The sequence below is a fragment of the Rhodnius prolixus genome, unplaced genomic scaffold (assembly GCF_049639745.1).
Source record: "Rhodnius prolixus isolate KJV_2025 unplaced genomic scaffold, Rpr scaffold_15, whole genome shotgun sequence".
NCBI classification, from domain to species: Eukaryota; Metazoa; Arthropoda; class Insecta; order Hemiptera; family Reduviidae; genus Rhodnius; species Rhodnius prolixus.
The window spans coordinates 1,894,993-1,915,326 of record NW_027411605.1 but is presented as its reverse complement, the minus strand read 5'-3'; the positions used below and the strand labels follow the sequence as shown (position 1 = coordinate 1,915,326).

The 20,334-nt window shown below is 30.6% G+C and overlaps 1 protein-coding gene across 2 annotated transcripts; it reads right to left on the bottom strand.

Annotated features, from left to right (window-relative positions):
- Positions 1 to 1,056: 1,056 nt before the first annotated feature.
- On the bottom strand, positions 1,057 to 15,536 carry Shark (SH2 ankyrin repeat kinase). Of its 2 annotated transcripts, none has more exons than XM_074129820.1 (16): positions 15,216 to 15,536; positions 14,302 to 14,395; positions 13,407 to 13,547; positions 13,165 to 13,329; positions 12,414 to 12,598; positions 11,525 to 11,612; positions 11,023 to 11,181; positions 10,717 to 10,916; positions 9,950 to 10,111; positions 8,487 to 8,694; positions 8,111 to 8,211; positions 6,464 to 6,610; positions 5,127 to 5,235; positions 4,257 to 4,428; positions 4,045 to 4,171; positions 1,057 to 3,688 (listed from the first exon to the last, which is right to left on the bottom strand). In XM_074129820.1, the coding sequence occupies exons 1-16, from the start codon at positions 15,249 to 15,251 to the stop codon at positions 3,491 to 3,493; spliced, it is 2,292 nt and encodes a 763-aa protein (XP_073985921.1). In that variant the 5' UTR covers positions 15,252 to 15,536; the 3' UTR covers positions 1,057 to 3,490. The 2 variants fall into 2 exon arrangements, with proteins under 2 accessions (XP_073985921.1, XP_073985922.1); XM_074129821.1 differs by lacking the exon at positions 15,216 to 15,536 and adding an exon at positions 14,551 to 14,830.
- Between the last annotated feature and the right edge of the window lie 4,798 nt (positions 15,537 to 20,334).

Sequence of the window (20,334 nt, the reverse complement as noted above, 5' to 3'; positions counted from 1 at the left end):
ACCAAATGTCTATAACGTACGCCTGACTTTAAAATAGAATGTTAGAAACAGAAATAAAGGAATTTGAAGCTAAACTATTGAAGATTTTCAATTTTTGTTTTATTTCAGTACCTCATCCTCCAGAAATGTGTATTCCTAATATGTTGATTGCAAGCCTGGGATTGAGATAGAAAGTTAGAAACGGAAATTAAGGAATTAGATGCAAAACTAATGTAGATTTCCGAATTTTTCCTTTTTTTTTAAACCTCAACATCCAGATCTAGCTCACATAATGCGTTCAACGTTAAGCTAGATTTTAGTTACACTATTAACAATAGAAAATAAGAAATTTCAAGCTAGACTAATGAAGATTTGCAATTGTTGCCTTTCTTCTCATCCTGAACAACTAGTTGAAGTCGACGTAATGTGTCCAACGTACGACTCGCTTTCAAAGCGAATGTTAGAAACAGAAAATAAGGCATTCAAGCCAAACTAAAGATTTCCAGTTGTTGTTATATTTCTGAACCTCAACATCCAGAAATAGCTGTAAAAAAGGTGTATAACGTACGCTCACCTTAGAAATAGAAAGTAATAACAGCAATAAAGGAATTTTTAGCTAAACTAATGAAGATTTCCAATTTCTGTTTTATTTCTGAACCTTATCCAGGAAATAGCCGACCTAATGTTATTTGAAAGATCTACTGAGGTTGAAAAGTGAAGATACTGTCCTTTATTAAGCAAGACCCGTTAGTAGCAACAACTATTTCGCAGAAGTACAGCCAAAAGCTATTTTCACATAAAGTTTCTGATAATCAGTGGCAGATTCCTTTTAACTACAATTTCAATCTACTTTCTTTTCACCGTCTGCAGAATAACAATGATTATTAAACCTTTACTTCTGGTTTCGCAAACGGTATATTACGATTGTCATTAGTTCGTAATTTTCTACTTATGAGATACATTCAGATGATTCACTAAAATAGGAATGAAATAATCAATAATGAAAACTATTTCAAGATTTTAAAATAAAAATCGATGCCTAATTAGAAATTTTTTTACCCACATGGCAAACAAAAATATTTTGAAAAAATATATTTAATTTTTCAAAATACACTTAACAAAAAAAAAAAAGGTTACAATTCATTGATAAAATTTAAATTCAAATAAAAAGTATTGAACGAAAGTTAAAAATAAAATAAACTATTAATACCAATATTTAACAAAATAAAAATATGTTTAAATCTTACTCATTTTTTAGAAGATTAAAATTGTAAACAATAAAAATCCATCTTTTATCATTATCGATGATATAATTCAATAAAAGTAATTTCATTATTGAATTTTACAGTGTTTTTTATCTATTACTCTAGACTAGCGTTAAATAAATTAATATTAAAAGAATTTGAACATGTATTTTTCATGTAATCACGTCCCAAATAAAAAATAGTGTCTAAATTATTACAGTCTCGCAATAGAATAAAACAAAGTAAAAACACACATACATATATATATATAGTTCTTGCTGGACATATCACCAAAACAAAACAAAAAAAATACATTAAAATAAAGAATGATAAAACGTTAAAATAAAAGAATAAACAAAACGAAATACAGGTACTTTATATAAAAAAAATGATTATTTCATAAAAAATGCTGGACATAATTTTTTACACGTAGGAATTCTGTATTTTACATTCTTTTTGGTGTTTTTAATTTTATAATTAATAGTACAATAAACAAATCAAAAAATCGTATAAAATTGGCACAGTCATGCAAATACTGTTGGGAAAAGAAATCAATTTTAAAAAGTTATAGTTTTCCAATAGAATAATAACTATCCAGTATTTTATATTGCTATAGTAATTTTATTGATTAAAAATGTTTTGTTTAAATTTTAATGATTAGTAATACTGAGATATTTTAAAATTTGTTGTGTTTTGACTGAATAAAATTACAACAATTTTCAATGATGACGGCTGAACGATGATAAAAAGAATGTTTTAGGTGCTAAAAATCTTTATACAAGCTGAAGAAGTTAAATCAATATTACTACTAAAGGCTTCCTGGCAAAACAAGGAGCTATACACCATACGACTGAGTATAAATAGGCTTCTTTTGCTAATGGGTTACCTATTGTCAACTTAAAAGGCATCTAAAGAAACTGGAGATTCTAAGGGAAGATGGAGCAAAACCTTAATCGTTTTATGAAGGCATGAACACTTTTTGGAAATAGGCAGACTCATCCAGAAGCGGGAGAAGGAAGAATAAGACGGCTTCGATCAATCTACTGAGATTAAGGCAAGCAAACATTTGCCCAGGCAGAGATATGAGGCCGTGCTTAGGTCTGAGTAAAAATAGGCTTCATTTGCTTATTGTAGACCCACCGTAGACTTGGGAGATAACTTAAGAAACTGGAAATTCTTTGGGGGATTAAAATTCTACCTAACTGCGATGCCACCATTTAAAGAAGATTTCCATACAAATCCATGTTACCAGGTTGTTACGGCTGTACCATGAACTAGGCTCGTAAATGGGAGAAATGGAAATGAAACTAATTCATCCGTTATTATTTCTTTAAAAGGAAAACTAAATGCAAAATAATACAAGTAATTCTAATGACTGTGCTGCTAGCAGCTAAAATAAAAAGGAATAAATCCATTTATGGACTATGGAGCTCTGTGCACCACTAAGCGACGAGAGTGGAGAACAGGTAGGAATTGGATAAGGTTAGAAAAATCTGAAAGCTATCGGAATCCGAATAGAAGCAAGTTTAAAAAAGAAGCTACTATAAAATCAGGCGAGTACATCAAGAGGGGGCGGAACGGCCTTCAAAAATAGGACAAAATAAGTAATTTCCCAACATGTTAGTTATAAAAATAAAAAAACACCAATTTGATCAATTTATGTTCCAAACTTACATAAAAATTCAGATTCTTACTACTTATCTTACTACTGTTGTACTGTTTTCGGTACAAGGCGTCGAAGGAAATTAGTTTTAATACGATTCTCAAAATTTCTCATGGAAAAAAAATAATAATAAAACCAAGAGAATTAGAAGATCGAGTTAAATTAAATCTCAAATTCTACTACGTCTGGTGTGTATAACCCAAAAATTATTCTCAAAAGGAAGCTTCAACAATATTTTCACAGTCAGTATTTTCTTCTACAAGCTTGGTTCTTTAATGTAAATGAAATATCGATTATCACTTGTATTTAGGTTAACTAAGTTTAATATAAACTAAGAGGTAACTCAGTATTACTGAATTTAGATGGCATTTTAAGCACCAGACTGTGCACAAATTATGGCATAGACTAAGAACTCTACAAGAACATTAATTCTAATTATGCTGATGGAATGAGCAATTATTAATTTACTTTCTGAAAGACAAATTAGGTATAAATCTCTTAGCTTTTTTTTTTTAATACTATTTCTAATGAATTAATGAAGTAAAAATAAATATATAAACTTTTACTTCAATAATGGAAGAAATTTTTTTTTTTTAAACATTATTCAACTGATGTCAGTTTTAGAAATAAGTTCACGTACATTTTCATAAGTATTTAATGATGCAAAAAATTCAGCAAGTTTAGAAAATGTAGGTCTATCCCTGGCATGATATGCCCAACAGTCTTCCATTACTTGATAAATTTCTGGCGAACAATCATCTGGTTTTGGCAATCTCTCACCTTTCTCAATTAATTCTATAGCCTGTAAAAAAAAAAAATTTTATAATAGGTGTGTCAAATTTTATACGGAGACGATAGTAGAACTTCCTCTTAATAGGAGTAAGGGAACATACAATACGTTCAACAAAATCGCACTTTTGCTATATACTTATCATCTTTGAATGCGAAATTGGAACACAAAAAGGAGTTTTTTCCCCTTTTAAAGAAAGTATACACGTTTTTAGAAAACAAACATTAAGTTAAAAAGACATTCGTTAAAGACGTATTCCAGAAAAAACACAAAAAAATGAAAAATCTACTTTTAAAAGTTCCCGTTGATTAATTTTTAACACATCTTTCAAAGAGATAGAAGAGAAAATATAACAGTTAATTAATTACATCAGCTCCACGCATTGTTGAAAATGGCTGCATTCCGTATGTAAACATTTCCCAAAGTGTGACACCAAAACTCCAGACATCACTAGCCGACGAGAACGTTCCATAATTGTAGGATTCTGGAGCATACCTTTAAAAAAAATTACATTTTTAAATGGAAGGGTTTTTTTTTAAATTAAATTTTCAATTTTGTGCAATAAATTTATCAAAGTAACCATTTTATAGGCCATCGACCGCCTTGTGTTGCTCTATAATATTCTTGTTCGTTTTTCAACGCTCTCGATAACCCGAAATCGCTAATCTTGGCCTGATGCCGTGTCGCTAACAGTATGTTACGCGCTGCTAAATCTCGATGTACGAACCTCTGTTCTTCTAAATATTCCATGCCTAAAGAAATTTAAAAAAGTATAAATACATTAATATTCACACAGACTTTTAAACAATTAGAATCTTCCAATAAAACTTTTTGGAGTGTATTATAAAACGAACAATTAAAAAGTAAACATAAAAATAAATATTCATATGGTATGTCAATAGCAGTTACAATTTGGTAAGAGTTCTTGTTGAAATAGTTCTGCAGACTATTTAAGAACTTAACAAAGAAGCTTCCAGATTCCGTTCGTAATATTAGTTTTAGAAGTGATACAAAGATAATTCTAGTTTTACGTAACCGTAATAAAACAAAAGACATATGTGGGTATGGCGCATTGACTGACTTAAGTATAGCAGTTGTTTCATTTGTTATTAGATAATAAAGAAAAATAGGCGTCTTCGTAAATATTAAATTAATTGTAATCGAGCACTTTCACAGATTGGATGAAAATAAGATTAGGCTCGCACAGCTGGATAATATCGCTGATTTAATCTGTTTTAGTATGTTTATCGCATCCCTGACCAGTTTTGCACTTCCATCTGTCATCAGATGTCCCACTTTGGTGGGACCGGATTCAAGCAGAGTTGAATTAAATGAACCTTTATTCTGGGAGTTGTTTAACAGAAACATACGTTCAACTATTATAGAACTGAAGGGATATAGAAGGTTAAAAGAATCTTTTTTTAAAAAATCTACTTGGTAAAATGCATACCACAAGCTATTTGTGAAGCCCATACTAGGATCTCGTAATGAGGACTAACTTGCTCGGGATGTTGTTGAAGAAATGTCAATAACGATCCTAACGGCACCAATTCTTGGACCTATAAAGTAAACATACATCATTAATTATACAATCGGATTTTAACACGACTTTTTTTTGTCTACAATTTCAAGATGCTTAAATTTTCTTCAAAGGACAATTCTTCTGTAAATGTTAATTTTCACAAGTAAGAATTACTAGCCTTGCGATAGATCTTTTCTATACTTTATGTGAAAGCTTGAAAAAAGATAAATACATCCTTCTTATATCTATTAATATATATAAAGAATAATAATAATAGTAAGAGTAACAAAGACCAAAACAATAATAAAGGTTATGTTGGCTTAATAGTCATCCTTTTCAAGAGGATCGCGAAAAAACTTGAAGCCCGTCAGTAAGCCTTAAAAAGTAAGTTGGCCATCAGTTTTTTTTTGTTTATATTCAGCAGAAAATGGCTTTAAGACAACCAAAAACATTATTGTTAAAAAATGAGTAATAGAAAAATAATTCAATAAATACCTTCTTTAATTTTTTCTTTCCCATACATGTATGTACCTTTTTTTATACGCAATTATTTCAGTTTTCCTTACAATTAAAATGAATTATTATTCACGTGATTAGCTGTTTTAGAACTATTTTTGTATTACAGTGATTTTAAGTAAATATTTCATTCAGTAACATATTTTGATGGTATCACTCAAGAACTCAACTTCTTATAAATTTGTACTTCAATTAATTTTACTAATTTCAAGCACGTTACACGGACTATACGGCGGCACTCTGCTAAGTTATGGAGATCGTCCACAGAACTCTACTAATCAGCTGATACTGTGGGTTATAAATATTACCATACCAGATGTAATTTATAATGATAATTGAACATTTAATTTTAATTACTTAAAAAAAAAATAATAATAAAATAAGATGCATAAAATAAATTATTACTAATATAAAATAATAATTTTTTTTTTTTAAACATTACCAAATTTAACTAGTACTTTCTTTAATCTATTCATTTGAGTGTTCGTAAAATTATCCCATTAAATGTCGTTCCAGAAATAATTTTTCTTTCGAAATTTTGAGTAGATTATTAGTTTGAGTAGACAGTATCGTAGAATCAAGATAGTACTATAATCTATTCAAAACTGCCAGGAAAATTATCTGCACTTGTATTACCGTTAGAGATTACACAGATCAAAACACGAAAAACTTCTCTTTTATCTAATTTAATGGATGTTCGATGAACCCGAAAAAATATCTTGAGTCATAATAAAACAACAAATAAATACCATTAGAAGGTTATCGCCTCTCGACAGTCCTATTAATTTCACAATACAATGATGATTCAAACCCATCATAAGTTTCGCTTCTTGTATGAAGTCGCGTTCGTTCGAACTGATGTGTTCTTTATGTAGGGTTTTTACAGCAACTTCCTCCTGAGAAATGTATGAAATTCAAGAGTTAGAACAAACTTGAAACTTGTATCTATTAATTCTGGAAGAAAAGCTATAGAAGCATAAGCTATGCGAGAAACAAACTTTATAGATAATAGTTTGCAATGAAACTTATCAAACTTCTAAAATAAGTCAGGTGATAATCATCACGTAAATCGTAGAAATATGAAGTAAGTTGGAGAATGCAGCAGAAATGACTAGAAAGTAGGATAAGGCAGGAAGTAGCTGCTCTATCCTTGTTTAAATTTCTTTTTTTCGATTATTGTAATGGTGTCACGAAGAGCATTTCTAGTAAGTGCTCTAACCTAACCTATTTAGAGTTAGGTTTCTATCCTGAAATAGCCTGCTACTTAAACTATGAAACTAAACTCACAAAAAAATGTTTAAAATTCAAAAACACAATGTCCTTTATATAACCATGTGTTCCCTCCAAGTGGTGTAGAGTCAGAAACGTCTGATTTCCCGTCCATTCCCTTAGCCTGCTCCTTGACCTTAACAGCTTGCTTGTTGCAGCTCAAGCAGATATGCCCTTGGAAATTTTCATTCTCATTTAGAATATTTCCAACGAAGAAAAGGTGCCTTAAGCCTATCATACTAAGGGATGTAATATATATATATATATATATCGACTCGTAAAATATCTCCTTTTCTATACGAGCCTTCTTTAGATGTGTACAGTTTAGAAAAACCCGGTTATCAGGAAAAGTGTTAAGTTTATCTCTTTAACTAAGTTTATTAACTTAATCTATGCAAAAAATTGAACAGGAAAATTACAGTCCTAAGTGTAGTCGTCACGGAGGAAACCAACATCAATCGATTTATCTTAATTACAGTTAATATAGTAAAAATAGTTAGAGAATGAATTGCATTATAGTTTTATAGGGTACGAATTAAAGATCCATGCTTTATTTCTAATCTCTGATTATATGGAAATTAAGTGGGACGACCAGTAAAAGGTACTGATCTCATGGTTTCAAAGGAGGGTTTATTTAACCGAAGAAAATTTAATACAATGAAGTCTAAGATACTATATCGGAAAATAATTTAAAAAATATAAATATCGAAAGAAGTCATATCCCAGAAGCCATGTAGGATACCAGCAGACACAAATCAGAATTAAGATAAACTTTAGAAATCATTGAACACATGAATTACTTCTAAATTGTCGGACATAAATCTTGATATTTTTTCAAAGGTCTACGTTGCTAATTTCGGAGTAGTTCAAAAAAGTGCAAGATCTGCAGTTTTCAAGATGATCAAACATCCTCTTGAAAAAGAGAAAAAACAAGAGGATAGAAACAGTGGACATTTCATTTATAGTAAATACTTCAAAAATTTGAAAAGTCAAGGATAGACTTATCCCTATTTCTTGCCCAATACGTAGACCCATGAAAGGCAAGAAAAGAAATACGAAATATCAATACACTTGTTTACAAACCTAGATAACACACAACAATCGAAATAAAAGAAAACTGTTCTCACCTCAAGACCATCGTTAGATTGATATAAGGCTTTATATACAGAACCAAACGCTCCCTCTCCAAGAACATCTTTGATAATTAGATTTTCTTGAGGAATAAACACTAACATAAAGATCTTTATTAGTACAAAATAATAAATCTTAAAAATAAATAAATTGGAACAATCAGGTGGTTTCCTATACACATAATCAATCCTGATCAATAGTCTGAGGGAACCTAAAAGTGTTCGTAAATTTTATAAGTTTGTTTCTTAGTGAGTCATTAAGAAAGGTAATAAGATAACTTTTAGGTTGTCCTCATGTGCTTTATTAAATCTACTGCACACAATGTTAAAAGAACCACCTTTCAAATAATAAACAAAAGTTAATCAAATTTACCTTGAGCAGTATTTGGATCAGGAAGTGGTAGAGGTAATGACATTATAGACGGGCACAGTGATAGATTCGAGTTCACGATTGAAAGATTTGAACTATTCATATTTGAATCGATACTGTGTCGTGGAGTTCTCAATTTTGGCGGTAATGGTAATGTAGCATTACCCTCTGACCAACGATATCCTTTTCTATGACGTGAGGGTAATGTAAACTAAAAAAAAAAAATAAGATAATGTTAGGTATTATGTGTTAATTGCTTAAGCTAAATGTGATTTCGAAGAGCTGATGTAATGTACTTAGAATTTAATCTAAAAATAGGCTGAACATTTGCAAAAGTTGTTCGACCCTTACATTTGGAAGACCTTAAAATGACATACAGATCCCCAAAATTTTTGTGAACCACTGACAAGCCTTGAACCCATTTTTAGCGACCCAACTGTATTATTTTTTATGTACATACAATATCACGTAATGGAAACTTATCTTTTTCATTATAATAATATGCAATTATAATGACTAGTACAAATAAAAGCATATAATTTTTATCGAAAAAATGTTCCGAGAAAAATGGTTTTTCTGGAGGTTTTCGTTATTCTCCCTTACAATACCTCACAACAGAACAATTTACTTCTTTGCACTCTGTAAATATCAAATCAAAATCATTTATAGAAATCCAAGTTAAGGAAAATCTTATTAACAAGTAATGACCGTTCAAGGAAAAAATGTTTCAATCAAATAAATGTAACGATTACAAAATTTAAATGAGTTAAGTCCACTGTGCTGTTTTTTGAACCCCTCACAGGACTTTCATGCATCACCAGAATTTGATTAATCAGTAAGGCTGTCAGCAAGTGTAGTATGAGGCGGAAACATAGGCAGACATATTCTCTACACGTAACTAACAATCAATCTCTGATGAAGAATGTAAGTCCCAAACAGGTCAAGGGTATAACAAAAATATCAACAAAAAAGTCATAGTTTTCTATGTGTTTAAACATCATTCCATGTGTGTAGAATGTTTCCGAAAATTCCCTAAAAACTCTAAAATTAATTTCGTAAACGCTTATTACCAGTTAATTGAGCTTCAAACTTGGACTTATACCACTGTTTTTGATTCGTTGAAAGTATAAAGGCGAGAATTTAGAAAATTACTCTGACCAGGTACTTTAATTAAAGGAAAGAATTAATAAAACAGTTTTCCTCCAAAAACTCGGGGTTTCAAATATATGGGTACAGAGAAACTATTATTCTGAAAAAGAAACCATAAATTTAACAATTATTAGTGTACGTGTAAAACAAACTAAGTTATACAACAATTAGTTCAAAGAGTTGATCATGGACGCATATTTTGTGCATCCATAATGTTACTTTAAGGCCTTTCAGAAAAGAAGTTTAGGTTGTACTGCCCTTGTCAAAAAATATTGATCATTCTTTGTAAGACGTTTGTAATAAACAAAAAAATTTACATTATTTATTCCAGGATGAAAACTTGGCAAAGGTGGCTTAGGTCTTGGTTTGACGGGGCTCTGTAAAGTTGTCGGTAGTCCATCAGGCATCATACTGTAATGTTCTACAATATGTTGAAGGGAATCCAAATATGGGCCATCATCTATTGCATAATATGGTCCCTAAAATAGCAAAATAAATAAATTAAATAAAAATGAATAGTTTCATAATATTCAATAAACGAAGTTAACAGTAAATATATAAAATACAGGGCAAATACATAAAAACTTCAGATAATGGAAAAATTATCATTTTGGTAAATTTATACTTTCGCCTGTGGAATTTACTTTTAACATAGATACATGAACAAATTTGATACTCCTTTAAGCACCCAAAACCGTAAATTTCACTAATAGTTCTTTAGACATAGAAAAGCATACCTCTCACTCTCAGAAGTACCCATATGCGAATTAAACAAGGAAAATGTTTAAAATAATGGTTGTAGACGTATATATGTAAATATTTAAAAACAAAAATCTTTAGAGATATAGTTTGACGAAACCTCAAAAAAGTGAAAAATTCTATCAGTTTCGGTTGAGAGGTTTTGATTTCGAAATATACAGATAGAACCCAATCTTAATATAAAGTTTCTGCTTCATGTGACTTTTACTTTTTGCACTCCGTGGACCGCAAAAAAAGATATTAAAATTGGACAAAAATTAAAATTTGCCATGGTCGCAATACTTTCCTTACTTAGTTCAAAATAATAATAATAATATTAACTTACATGTTGGGTAATTGGAAAATTGTAAAGCTTATTTGAACACATCATGGTGAGCACGTAGCCACGCTGTTCACTGTACCTAATAAGAAATGTACCATCAATGTTTCCTCGGCTTTGCAATAACTGGCTAGCTTCATCTCTGCTTAACGTACCATGGTACCAATCACATCGAGACGTTGCCGGCGTAGGACTCTCATATGTTTCTGTACAAAAGAAAATTAATTTAAGAGTATAATTTAAACCCAAGGAACTTTTGTGTTAATTGTCAAAAACTACTTCTTAATCACCAAAGTTATTAAATAAACTTACTAAGTAAATGAGCACATTGATAATATCCATTTGTCTCGGCCAGAACATGGGGTAATTCACCTTTTAATGTTCGAGGTCTACTTGGAGCGCCGACGGATAATAAAAATTCTACTATTTCTTTATGCCCTCTACTGGCTGCTTCGTGCAATGGAACCCAACCTAGTAAAACATAACTGTACGATCAAATATCTACAATCAAAATTCAAAATTGTTAATAAATCAATGATTCATTTCTATGATTGTCTAACAACAAGAAACAATTACATGTGATATCAGTATATCACAGATATGAAGCAATTTATTAACAGTAAAAACTAAAGTTAGGATATTCATTATGTCACTAACTCTTAACTGCAGTATTTGTCACATTTTCGAATTAAAAAAGAAAAAAAAAATCAACGCAAAATCCATCTAATTTCAACATCATAGCTACTGTTGAAACACTAACAATAAAAATATTCACTTTTAATGCTAAATTGTCCAGTATATCTAGCCATATTACCTGTATTTGTGTTCCTTATTTGAACATTAGCACCGCCACTGCTGATTAATATTCGGACTATCGATAATAAATTATTTTGGCAAGCATACTGAAACATTCAAATGTCAAAGAATAATTATTAGTAATCAGTTTTTTTTTTTCATTCCATAAACTGCTTTAACTAAATTAATAGTATAATTTTTGAACCTCTGTCTTTTAGCTAATAACAATGATTAATCGTCCAAAGGCATAGATGGAAAAATAAAGGGAGACATAAATATAGTTGGCGTAACCACTATCTAACGATAATGAACTATCTACCATATTTTAGCTGCTAATATTGTAGATACTACTCAGTTTCTTGATTTGTGTGAGTTGTTAAAATGAGGGAGGAATTTAGAACGGTCTGTGCATTCAACGGGCTAGAGAAAGGCACAAAAAAAAAGAAAAAAGGGAAAATAGGAATTCAGTTATTGCTGAGGAAAACGAATTAGCATTGGAAAAAGAACTTGGCAAAAGTTGGAGGTCAGTGGCAACACCTAAACACTCTTGACTGAATTGATTACATAAAATAAATGAGTAAATGAGATACGGCAGTTACAATGCGATGCAAGCAGGCTCGATAACTTTAACAACTAAGGATTCTTAACACATAGTAGCAAGGTAAAAAAATCAAACTATTTTTACTAACATTTCAACTCCTCTTTCATCCAATCCTTTGGTAGCATTAGATAAAAAAATATAAAGTATTATAATGAATTCTAATAATTTTCAGAGTACTCTAAAACTCATTGCCTGATTCAATTCTTAACATAAGATTAATTTCAGAACAGGGAAAAATGCTATAATAATACGACTAGAATTAGAGAAAAAAAGTTTATTCAACTTAATAAATGACTTGATAACTTACATGTAATGGTGTATTGCCATGCTGGTCTCTACAATTGACGTTCGCTCCGCTAGCGATCAATTTCTCCAGGATGGCCTCCTCACCTTGTTTGCTGGCAAGATGAACCGCTGTCTGGCCATCTTGGTTTTTAGCTTCTAAACTTCTGTATCCACACTTCAGTAATTCCGATACTACAGTGAAATTGCCTAAAATGGAAAAAATAATAATACTATGTAAATTTTTGTAGCTTATTCACAGTAATATTTGTCAAGAAGTCAAAAAATAAATTAGAATGAAACTGAAGCTTATTTTTTATTTATTTACTGCTTAGCATGCATTCCAATACAACAAATTATTCTTACCACATAATTTTTTAAATGTATTTGAAGCAAAACTAATCAGAAGAATGGTAGTAAAAATGAAGTTTCTTCAGAAAAGTTTGTAACCATTTAATACCTAATAAAAATTAGATTGATTGCTAAGAAAAATAAGATAATTAATGCTTAGACAACTGGAAAAGGGGAATCATACTGCTTCGTTTACTCCCAAATCCGCTGCCATAAGATGACGCTTTATTGCTATTTCTTCGTAATTTCTAGCAAATTATAGCCAATTTCTGTTGGTTAAATATAATTATAAATACTAGTTTTTTTAGCTCAATTAATTGTTTCCGGAAAGGAATAATTAGTATCACTATTTCAAAATGATGTGAAAGATCATTTAGCAAAAGAAACAGCTTGCTTATTGTAAACATTTTATTTTATTTATATACCCTCTTTTGTTGCACGATGTAGTAAATTGGTCCGACCATGTCTTCTAGTATCATGGGGTGGTGGATCTTTCCTAACTGGTTCATCAAGAGCACAAATTAATCCATTAGCATTCTCTTGATAATATTCAATTAGTGTTTCCAATCCGTGAACTATCGTTTGTTCGTCTAAAATTTTCAAACTAGATATTTACAATATTATTTGTCTCTGATAGGTATTTAAAAGAAAAATATCTGACACTAACCAATAGAGAAGAAAGCATCTTCACCATGTCGCCTGATTTGGTAATGTATAATTTCACCTTCATGATAAACGGACAGTACAAAATCTTTTACAGTTGTACTACTATCTCTGACTAAAAATCGTCCATTTCTCGGTGGAACTCCTAAAAATAAAAAAAGGTAAAAAAAAAAACACGTAAATATCCTACAAAGAACTACTAAAGTCCAGGCATGCAAGCCTAATTTTAGTACATGATATAACGCGAACGCAGACCATAATACCAAAACATTTTGTGTTCGAGATAAACAATTATGTTTCTAAATCGGTAGGGAGCAAAAAATATTTTGTAAAGTGAAAAAGGACTTATTGTTAATACTTAAATCATTCATAGTTTTCAATGCAAACATAATAACTGCCACCGATAAAATCAGATCAAAATTGAGAAAGTTGAGGTTGGAACTAGATTCTGAGAAACTAATTGACACATTCTAGAGAAAAAAGCGAGCTGGTCTGCTAAGATTACGAAAGAAGTAGTTCTGGGCACTACTTTGACAGTTTGCCCAAGAAAGTGTCAGAATCTACTAAACTGTGTTTAGTAAAAGAGTAAATTGTGAAAAAGAGTTTTTAGGGTCAAGAATAAGCTAAATAGACAAGTAACAAAAAAATTTGTCTCACTGAAAGCTTTTTCCGAAGTTAGAATCAATAAATAGAACAGAAAATTCCCACTGTTTAACTAAGACCTAGGGCAGAATAAATGGTATTACATCGATTTCAAATAATTATAATTTCAAAACTAAATTAAGGTGGTTTTGAAAGGAATTATCTCGTGTTAAAAATTTCATAATGAATTTGTTTTGATAAGTATGTATGTAATCAAATAGAGTACCAAATAGCAGTAAAATGAAATTAATCATTACCATTAAGCAAAAGATCTTCGGTGTCCTCTCTAGATAAGTTACCATGATACCAGCAAACATCTTCACTAGCCATCTCCTCAACTAACAATTTAAACTAGAAAAATTTAACAGATATATAACAACATATTTAAAAAAAATGTTTCTTTATATTACAAATAGCACTAATAAATTATTGGATAAAAATTATCCAGCACTGAAATATCTTACAATATAACCACTTTCTTAAGATTACTATCTAATGCGACTTACATGAAAACAACATAATTAAGAAATCACTAAACTCATTTATAGTTAAAATAATAATAGAACACATCAGCGTAATAAAATTTCGTTTATTTCAGGGGTAGCAATAAAAAATTTAACAAACGACAAAGCGAACAGGTTCTGGACTCCTTCAGAAACTATACGAGAAACAGTGCAACGAATTATAGGTTATAATAACCTTGGGGATACATGTCATTCTCAGCTGGATAACGATGTTGTAGCAATAAGTTATTTTATTCTTTTTTTTTATGTTTTGAAATAGATTTTATGAAATAAAACCGATCCAAATTTTTCGAATAAATACTTAACTTAAAACAGTTGGGATGTTTTCTCATTTCAATGTTTTTTAGAAGAATGTTCCAAGCAAAAATATACGGAATTTATTTTTATTAAAGATAAATCAGTAAATTGAGGATAACTTAATTCGAGTAATTAATAAAAATTCCGTCGCTGCAAATCATAGCGTTACATTTCGAATGGTTAAAGCGCGATTTTAATGAATCAAATAGCAATCAATTGTAAATGATTTCTTTTTTTTTAACTATCTGAACAGAGGCACAAATTCATTTGAATTTTAAACGTATTTAATTCATTGCAAGGAAAAAGGAATTTTGACGAAAACAATTTTTGTAATTTAAAAAAATACTTACCTTGTTGTTTAAAAATCTATTAAATAATTTTAACATTTTATATTTCGTATTCCTTAATGCAATCTTTTCTCTCTTATAATTTTAAACACAAAATACACTATGAACTACACATTAACTAAAGTAGAAGACATCTAAACTAAACTAATTTGTTGTAAAATGACATTTGTTCAAGATAGTTTTTTCTTGTTTCACTAACATAATGTCTAACCAAGGCAAGCAGCTTGAGTTGCTTGTTTTGGTGATTCATACTTTGTACTGAAAGAAAAGACGGCACTACTTTCGAATCTGTACTAAACTAATTCTGATCGAATGATTCACCCAGCTCTCATTTCTAAAAAAGAATAGAAAACCACATGTTTTTATTATCCTTTTCTTCAGCCGTTTATTTTTACACTATTTATATCTTATTAAAAGATTTCTTTCTAAAATCTGGTATCGATATAAATTGAAGTAAACTACAATTTATATTTTTCAGAAAATCATAAATACAGCACTCAACCAATTTTAGAGTGTCGGAGCGTAGATTGCATGTATTTCAAAATAATTAATATTGACCATTGCCTACTTGCGAACTACAACTAATTTAAATTAAAAGATCGAAATTTTTAGAATATTTTATATTTCGTAGATTTCTATAAACGAAATATTATTTTTAGAAATAACTATCAGTCAGGGGCAAACTAAACTCAAGAATGAAATGTCGCTAAAATTGGCTAAATTTCATTCGAAAATTATAATGCTCACTCGTATTCGCTGACAAAATTCTCTTTATCAAAAACAAAATCTAGAATAGACAAAAATAAAAGCAGTTTTAGCATTTGACCGACCGAATTAAATGCCATTTCGTTGATATATTAACTTTTCAATAAATGTTTACATACTGTTTTGCACCTAAATATTACACCATGTGAATGGGCAATGCCTAATAAATGTACTCTACTTATCAATAACAGAAATTTTACATAAGGAATTCGAAGCATGAAGTCATAAGCTGTGCTCCGCTGTCGTGTGATCTGTTTCAACCAAAAAGTACGTAAATTGCGCTAAAGATGAGCGTTTAAATAAGATTTTTAATTAAGGATTTGCCTAATTAAATCAGCGCTTCAATTTCAATTTCAATTGATGGAAGTTCATTTATTAATTATCGCAAAGCAATACAAAAAATATATTAGTATTTTGCCAGATTTTCCAATTTTCATTTTTTAAATAAAATTTTTAGTCTTTTTTAACTGAGGTAAATATTAAGAGTAATATAATTTGTAATGAAAAGGAAAACTTATAATGTAAGAGTTAGATCAAAATCCATAACGCTCGACTGGGGGTTGTGGTGTGCCCCTGTAATCCAACTACTTGGAGGTCGGGTTCTGAGGATGATTTGCGGTCGGGATCAACTGTGTCTGGGTGCTACTACGTTGACTGGATGTCCGCACTAAGCTGGCCATCAACATGGTGTATTCTGGGGAGCCAATTTACACCAGGTTAGCTAAGGAGGGGCGAATCGGGCCAGGGGGGAAACCCAGCAGCCAAAAGTCCCCGTGGTTTGCAGTAGTGGGATCGCGTCCATGAGTGGGGCCCCAGTTACAGCCCAACCAATATAATTAGACCAGAATCTTTTTTTACTTTTGCCAAAAAAAAATAAAAATTATAAGCAATCATGTAAATATCTTGTTTTTCTTTTTGAAGGCTCTTCTAGAGTGCTATAATAATAGTAAATCTAAGTAAAATATGATAGCTTGCTTCGTTGATTGTTGATGTGGTGGCGCTAGTGTTCACGTAGTTTAGCTGTGCCCATACGTTCAGATTGGTGTTCCATAATAAAATCGAATGAATACATCATATTCCTTTGGTAAATGTAATTTAACTTCGTTTTAAGTGTGAATTTTTTTATTTTGGCTATATAGTAGTGTAAAAAAACATTCGTAGGTTATGTATGTGAAAGTAAAATTGGTTAGGAATCAATAACCTTATTTTGGCGTTATTCGAAATTACTTTTTATGCTGTTGTTATCCTTATTCTTGTTTTTCGCATCATGAGGTAGCTTGGCTCTGAAGTATTTTAAATTTCGGGAAAGTGTTCGTATGATCCACGTAAATCTAGAAGGTAAATCTCTTATGTTTTTTGTTTGACCTTTTAAAGTTTTTATATTGTTTTTGTGAATCTCAAAGTTTTTCCCATTATCTTGCTACTCTATCTTTCAATAATATTAAAAATTAAAAGTTTCTTCTAATAATTTGTTTCATTTACTCACCTTCGTAAAAACCTGCTGAGAATATTCTAATATAATGTTAGTATTACACTATTTAATTAAGATTTGTGAACTACACTATACAAATTTCAACTCATACTGCAATCGTGGTAGTCTCGTCTTTGATATCATGTTTTGTCTCACCTTCATTTGCATCTTGATATTTAGTACTTGAGTACAACGAAGATTTCATTCTTCATTAATACAGTTGCAAAAGTGTAAGTTTTTGGCAACATCTGAAATGTTTTATTACCTGTCAATTATAAAGAGTATTAGTCCTGAAGTTGTATCATTTAAAGAGCAGTATTTTGCTAGAATATGTACTTGGGATATCAAAGAATAATATAATCAGAATGAGAGCAGATTTCATGTTAGATGAAATCACTAGTACTTTTTCGATCAATACAATTAATGGTTTTGTAGGCATACATCTACGCAAACATTGTGAGTCTGTATTTTTCTTAACGGATAGATCATGATTTTCTAGCAAGACATTAATTTGAAGAACATCAGTGATTTGTTATATACAATAGGCAAAAAAAGTATTTGCACACCCTGTTATTTCAAGGTTTCATATAAAAAAAAATCGCTTTTTTTCCCAAATTACGTTTATTTAACTTCTTAAATCAAGCACTATAAGATGATAAATAAAAATATGCAAAAGAGTCAAATAAATTAAGTATAAAGAACATAATGTTATTTTATACTGCAAAAAAAGTATTTGCACAGCTGTAATTTGGGATCTCTTGACATGTAAATAAAACAAATGCCCTAACAAAAGAGGATTAACGTCACCTTTGGTACTGTCTATACTCCCTTTACTAGATTCATTAGTTTTAATTGTGTTTTCAACTAGTGCATTGAGATGGCTCCAAAATCTAGAAAAATTCCTGTGAGTGTGAAACAGGAAGTGCTTATATTACATCGTGCTGGAAACAGTAATAGAGAAATCGAAAATAAAGTAAATTTATCGTTTTTAACAGTGAGGTATATCATTGAAAGAGAAACAACAGAAAATAAACAGCGAACAGGTCGACCAAGAGCCTTAAATGAACGGGAGAGGAGGAAGGTCTTCAAAGACACGCTAAGGAAACCAACTCACAGCGCTCAAAAACTTGCGCATGACCTGGCGTCTTGTTCAGGAAAGACGGTTACACCTCAAACAATAAGAAACGTCCTTCACAATAAAGGCATACGAGGCAGGCGACCCTTAAAAAAGCCATTTATTAGTGAGGTTAATAGGAAAAAACGTCTTGAGTTCGCCAAAGAATTTGTTAAAAAACCTGTTGAATTTCGGGAAAAAATTATTTTTTTCTGATGGAAGCAAGATTGAGGTTTTTAAACCACAAAATATAATAACAATCTGGAGAAGAAATAAAACTGGTTTGAATACAAAAAATATATTAAAAACTGTTAAGCATGGAGGAGGAAATATCTTGGTTTGGGGCTGTATGGCTTACTTTGGGGTGGGTAATTTAGAAGTTATTGAGGGCATAATAACAGCTCGGTCTTATTTGGAGGTGTTGCGAGGCAACTTGAAGGCAAGTGCTGTAAAATTAGGTTTGGAGAACGATTTTCATTTCCAGCAGGATAACCATCCAGAACATACGGCCAACATTACAAAAGAATGGCTTCTTTATAATGCCCCAAGAAGATTACTGAACCCACCTCAATCACCAGACCTGAACCCAATTGAAAATCTGTGGCATATTCTGGACAGGAAAGTCCGCCAGACCTCTATTACAAGTAAGGAGCACTTAAGACAAGTGTCAGTTAATTCCTGGAACAATTTATCAGATGAGGTGACAAGAAATTTAGTTGAATCAATGCCAAGGCGTTACAAGCCGTAATTGAAGCTAAAGGGATGCACACTAAATATTAAGGACAATGTTATGATTGGTTATGGGTAAACCAAATTATTTTTTGCAATGTTTAACTAGGTGTGCAAATACTTTTTTTGCAGTTTAAAATAACATTATGTTCTTTATACTTAATTTATTTGACTCTTTTGCATATTTTTATTTATCATCTTATAGTGCTTGATTTAAGAAGTTAAATAAACGTAATTTGGGTAAAAAAGCGAATTTTGTTTTATATGAAACCTTAAAATAACAGGGTGTGCAAATACTTTTTTTGCCTATTGTAAATGTATTGTGGGCTGATCTGCACATAAGAAAGTGATTTAAGTTATTCGTAGCTCTTATTTAAAGAGTTTAAATGTACGAACTCTTCCAGAATTAATTCTAGCAAAATGAAAGAAATGAGGTATAATAAAAGATATCGAAGAGATTTTCAGGTTGAAAATCAGCCGAAACATTCGTAAGTATGGATTTATCGTATATTGCAATCGTTCTGCACTTTTAGTTTTTTCGTACTTAATTTTTAATTAAAGCAATTAGCTACTCCACATACAATAAATATCTCTCTTACTTGATATCACCATGAAGGAGTTGCGAAAGGAAGCACCATTTTGCCCTCAGTTCAAAGTTCGCTAGATATCAAAGACAAATTTTTTTTTTTTACTATATTTAATATAATATACAATATACATTTGGTTAACAAAGTTTTATAAAAAATATAAATAATTTTTTATTTATACATAAAAATTTAGGTAAAAAAAAGATCAAAATTTAAAACGCGTGAACAAAACGTAACATTGCACGCTGTACAAGTCAGTCCTCAGTATCAAACACCCATTCACAGGTCACATTGTTTGACATATGTATGTATAACGAAAAATTATAAGAAACAAAAAAATATTAACTACTTTCTGATTCTAAGTTTCCTTTATTTTAAGAAACTTTTCCCCAATTTTATGGTTTGGTAATCAGTTGGTTCAAGCATTGTTTAATAATATTAAAAAAATACGAAATA

Coding starts and splice junctions, on each gene's coding strand:
- Shark (XM_074129820.1), bottom strand. CDS start 15,251: ATGTTAAAATTATTTAATAGATTTTTAAACAACAAG. Junction 14,396..15,215: donor ATAGATTTTTAAACAACAAG/GTAAGTATTTTT, acceptor AAATTTTTCTAG/TTTAAATTGTTAGTTGAGGA. Junction 8,212..8,486: donor TGATCCAAATACTGCTCAAG/GTAAATTTGATT, acceptor TCTTTATGTTAG/TGTTTATTCCTCAAGAAAAT.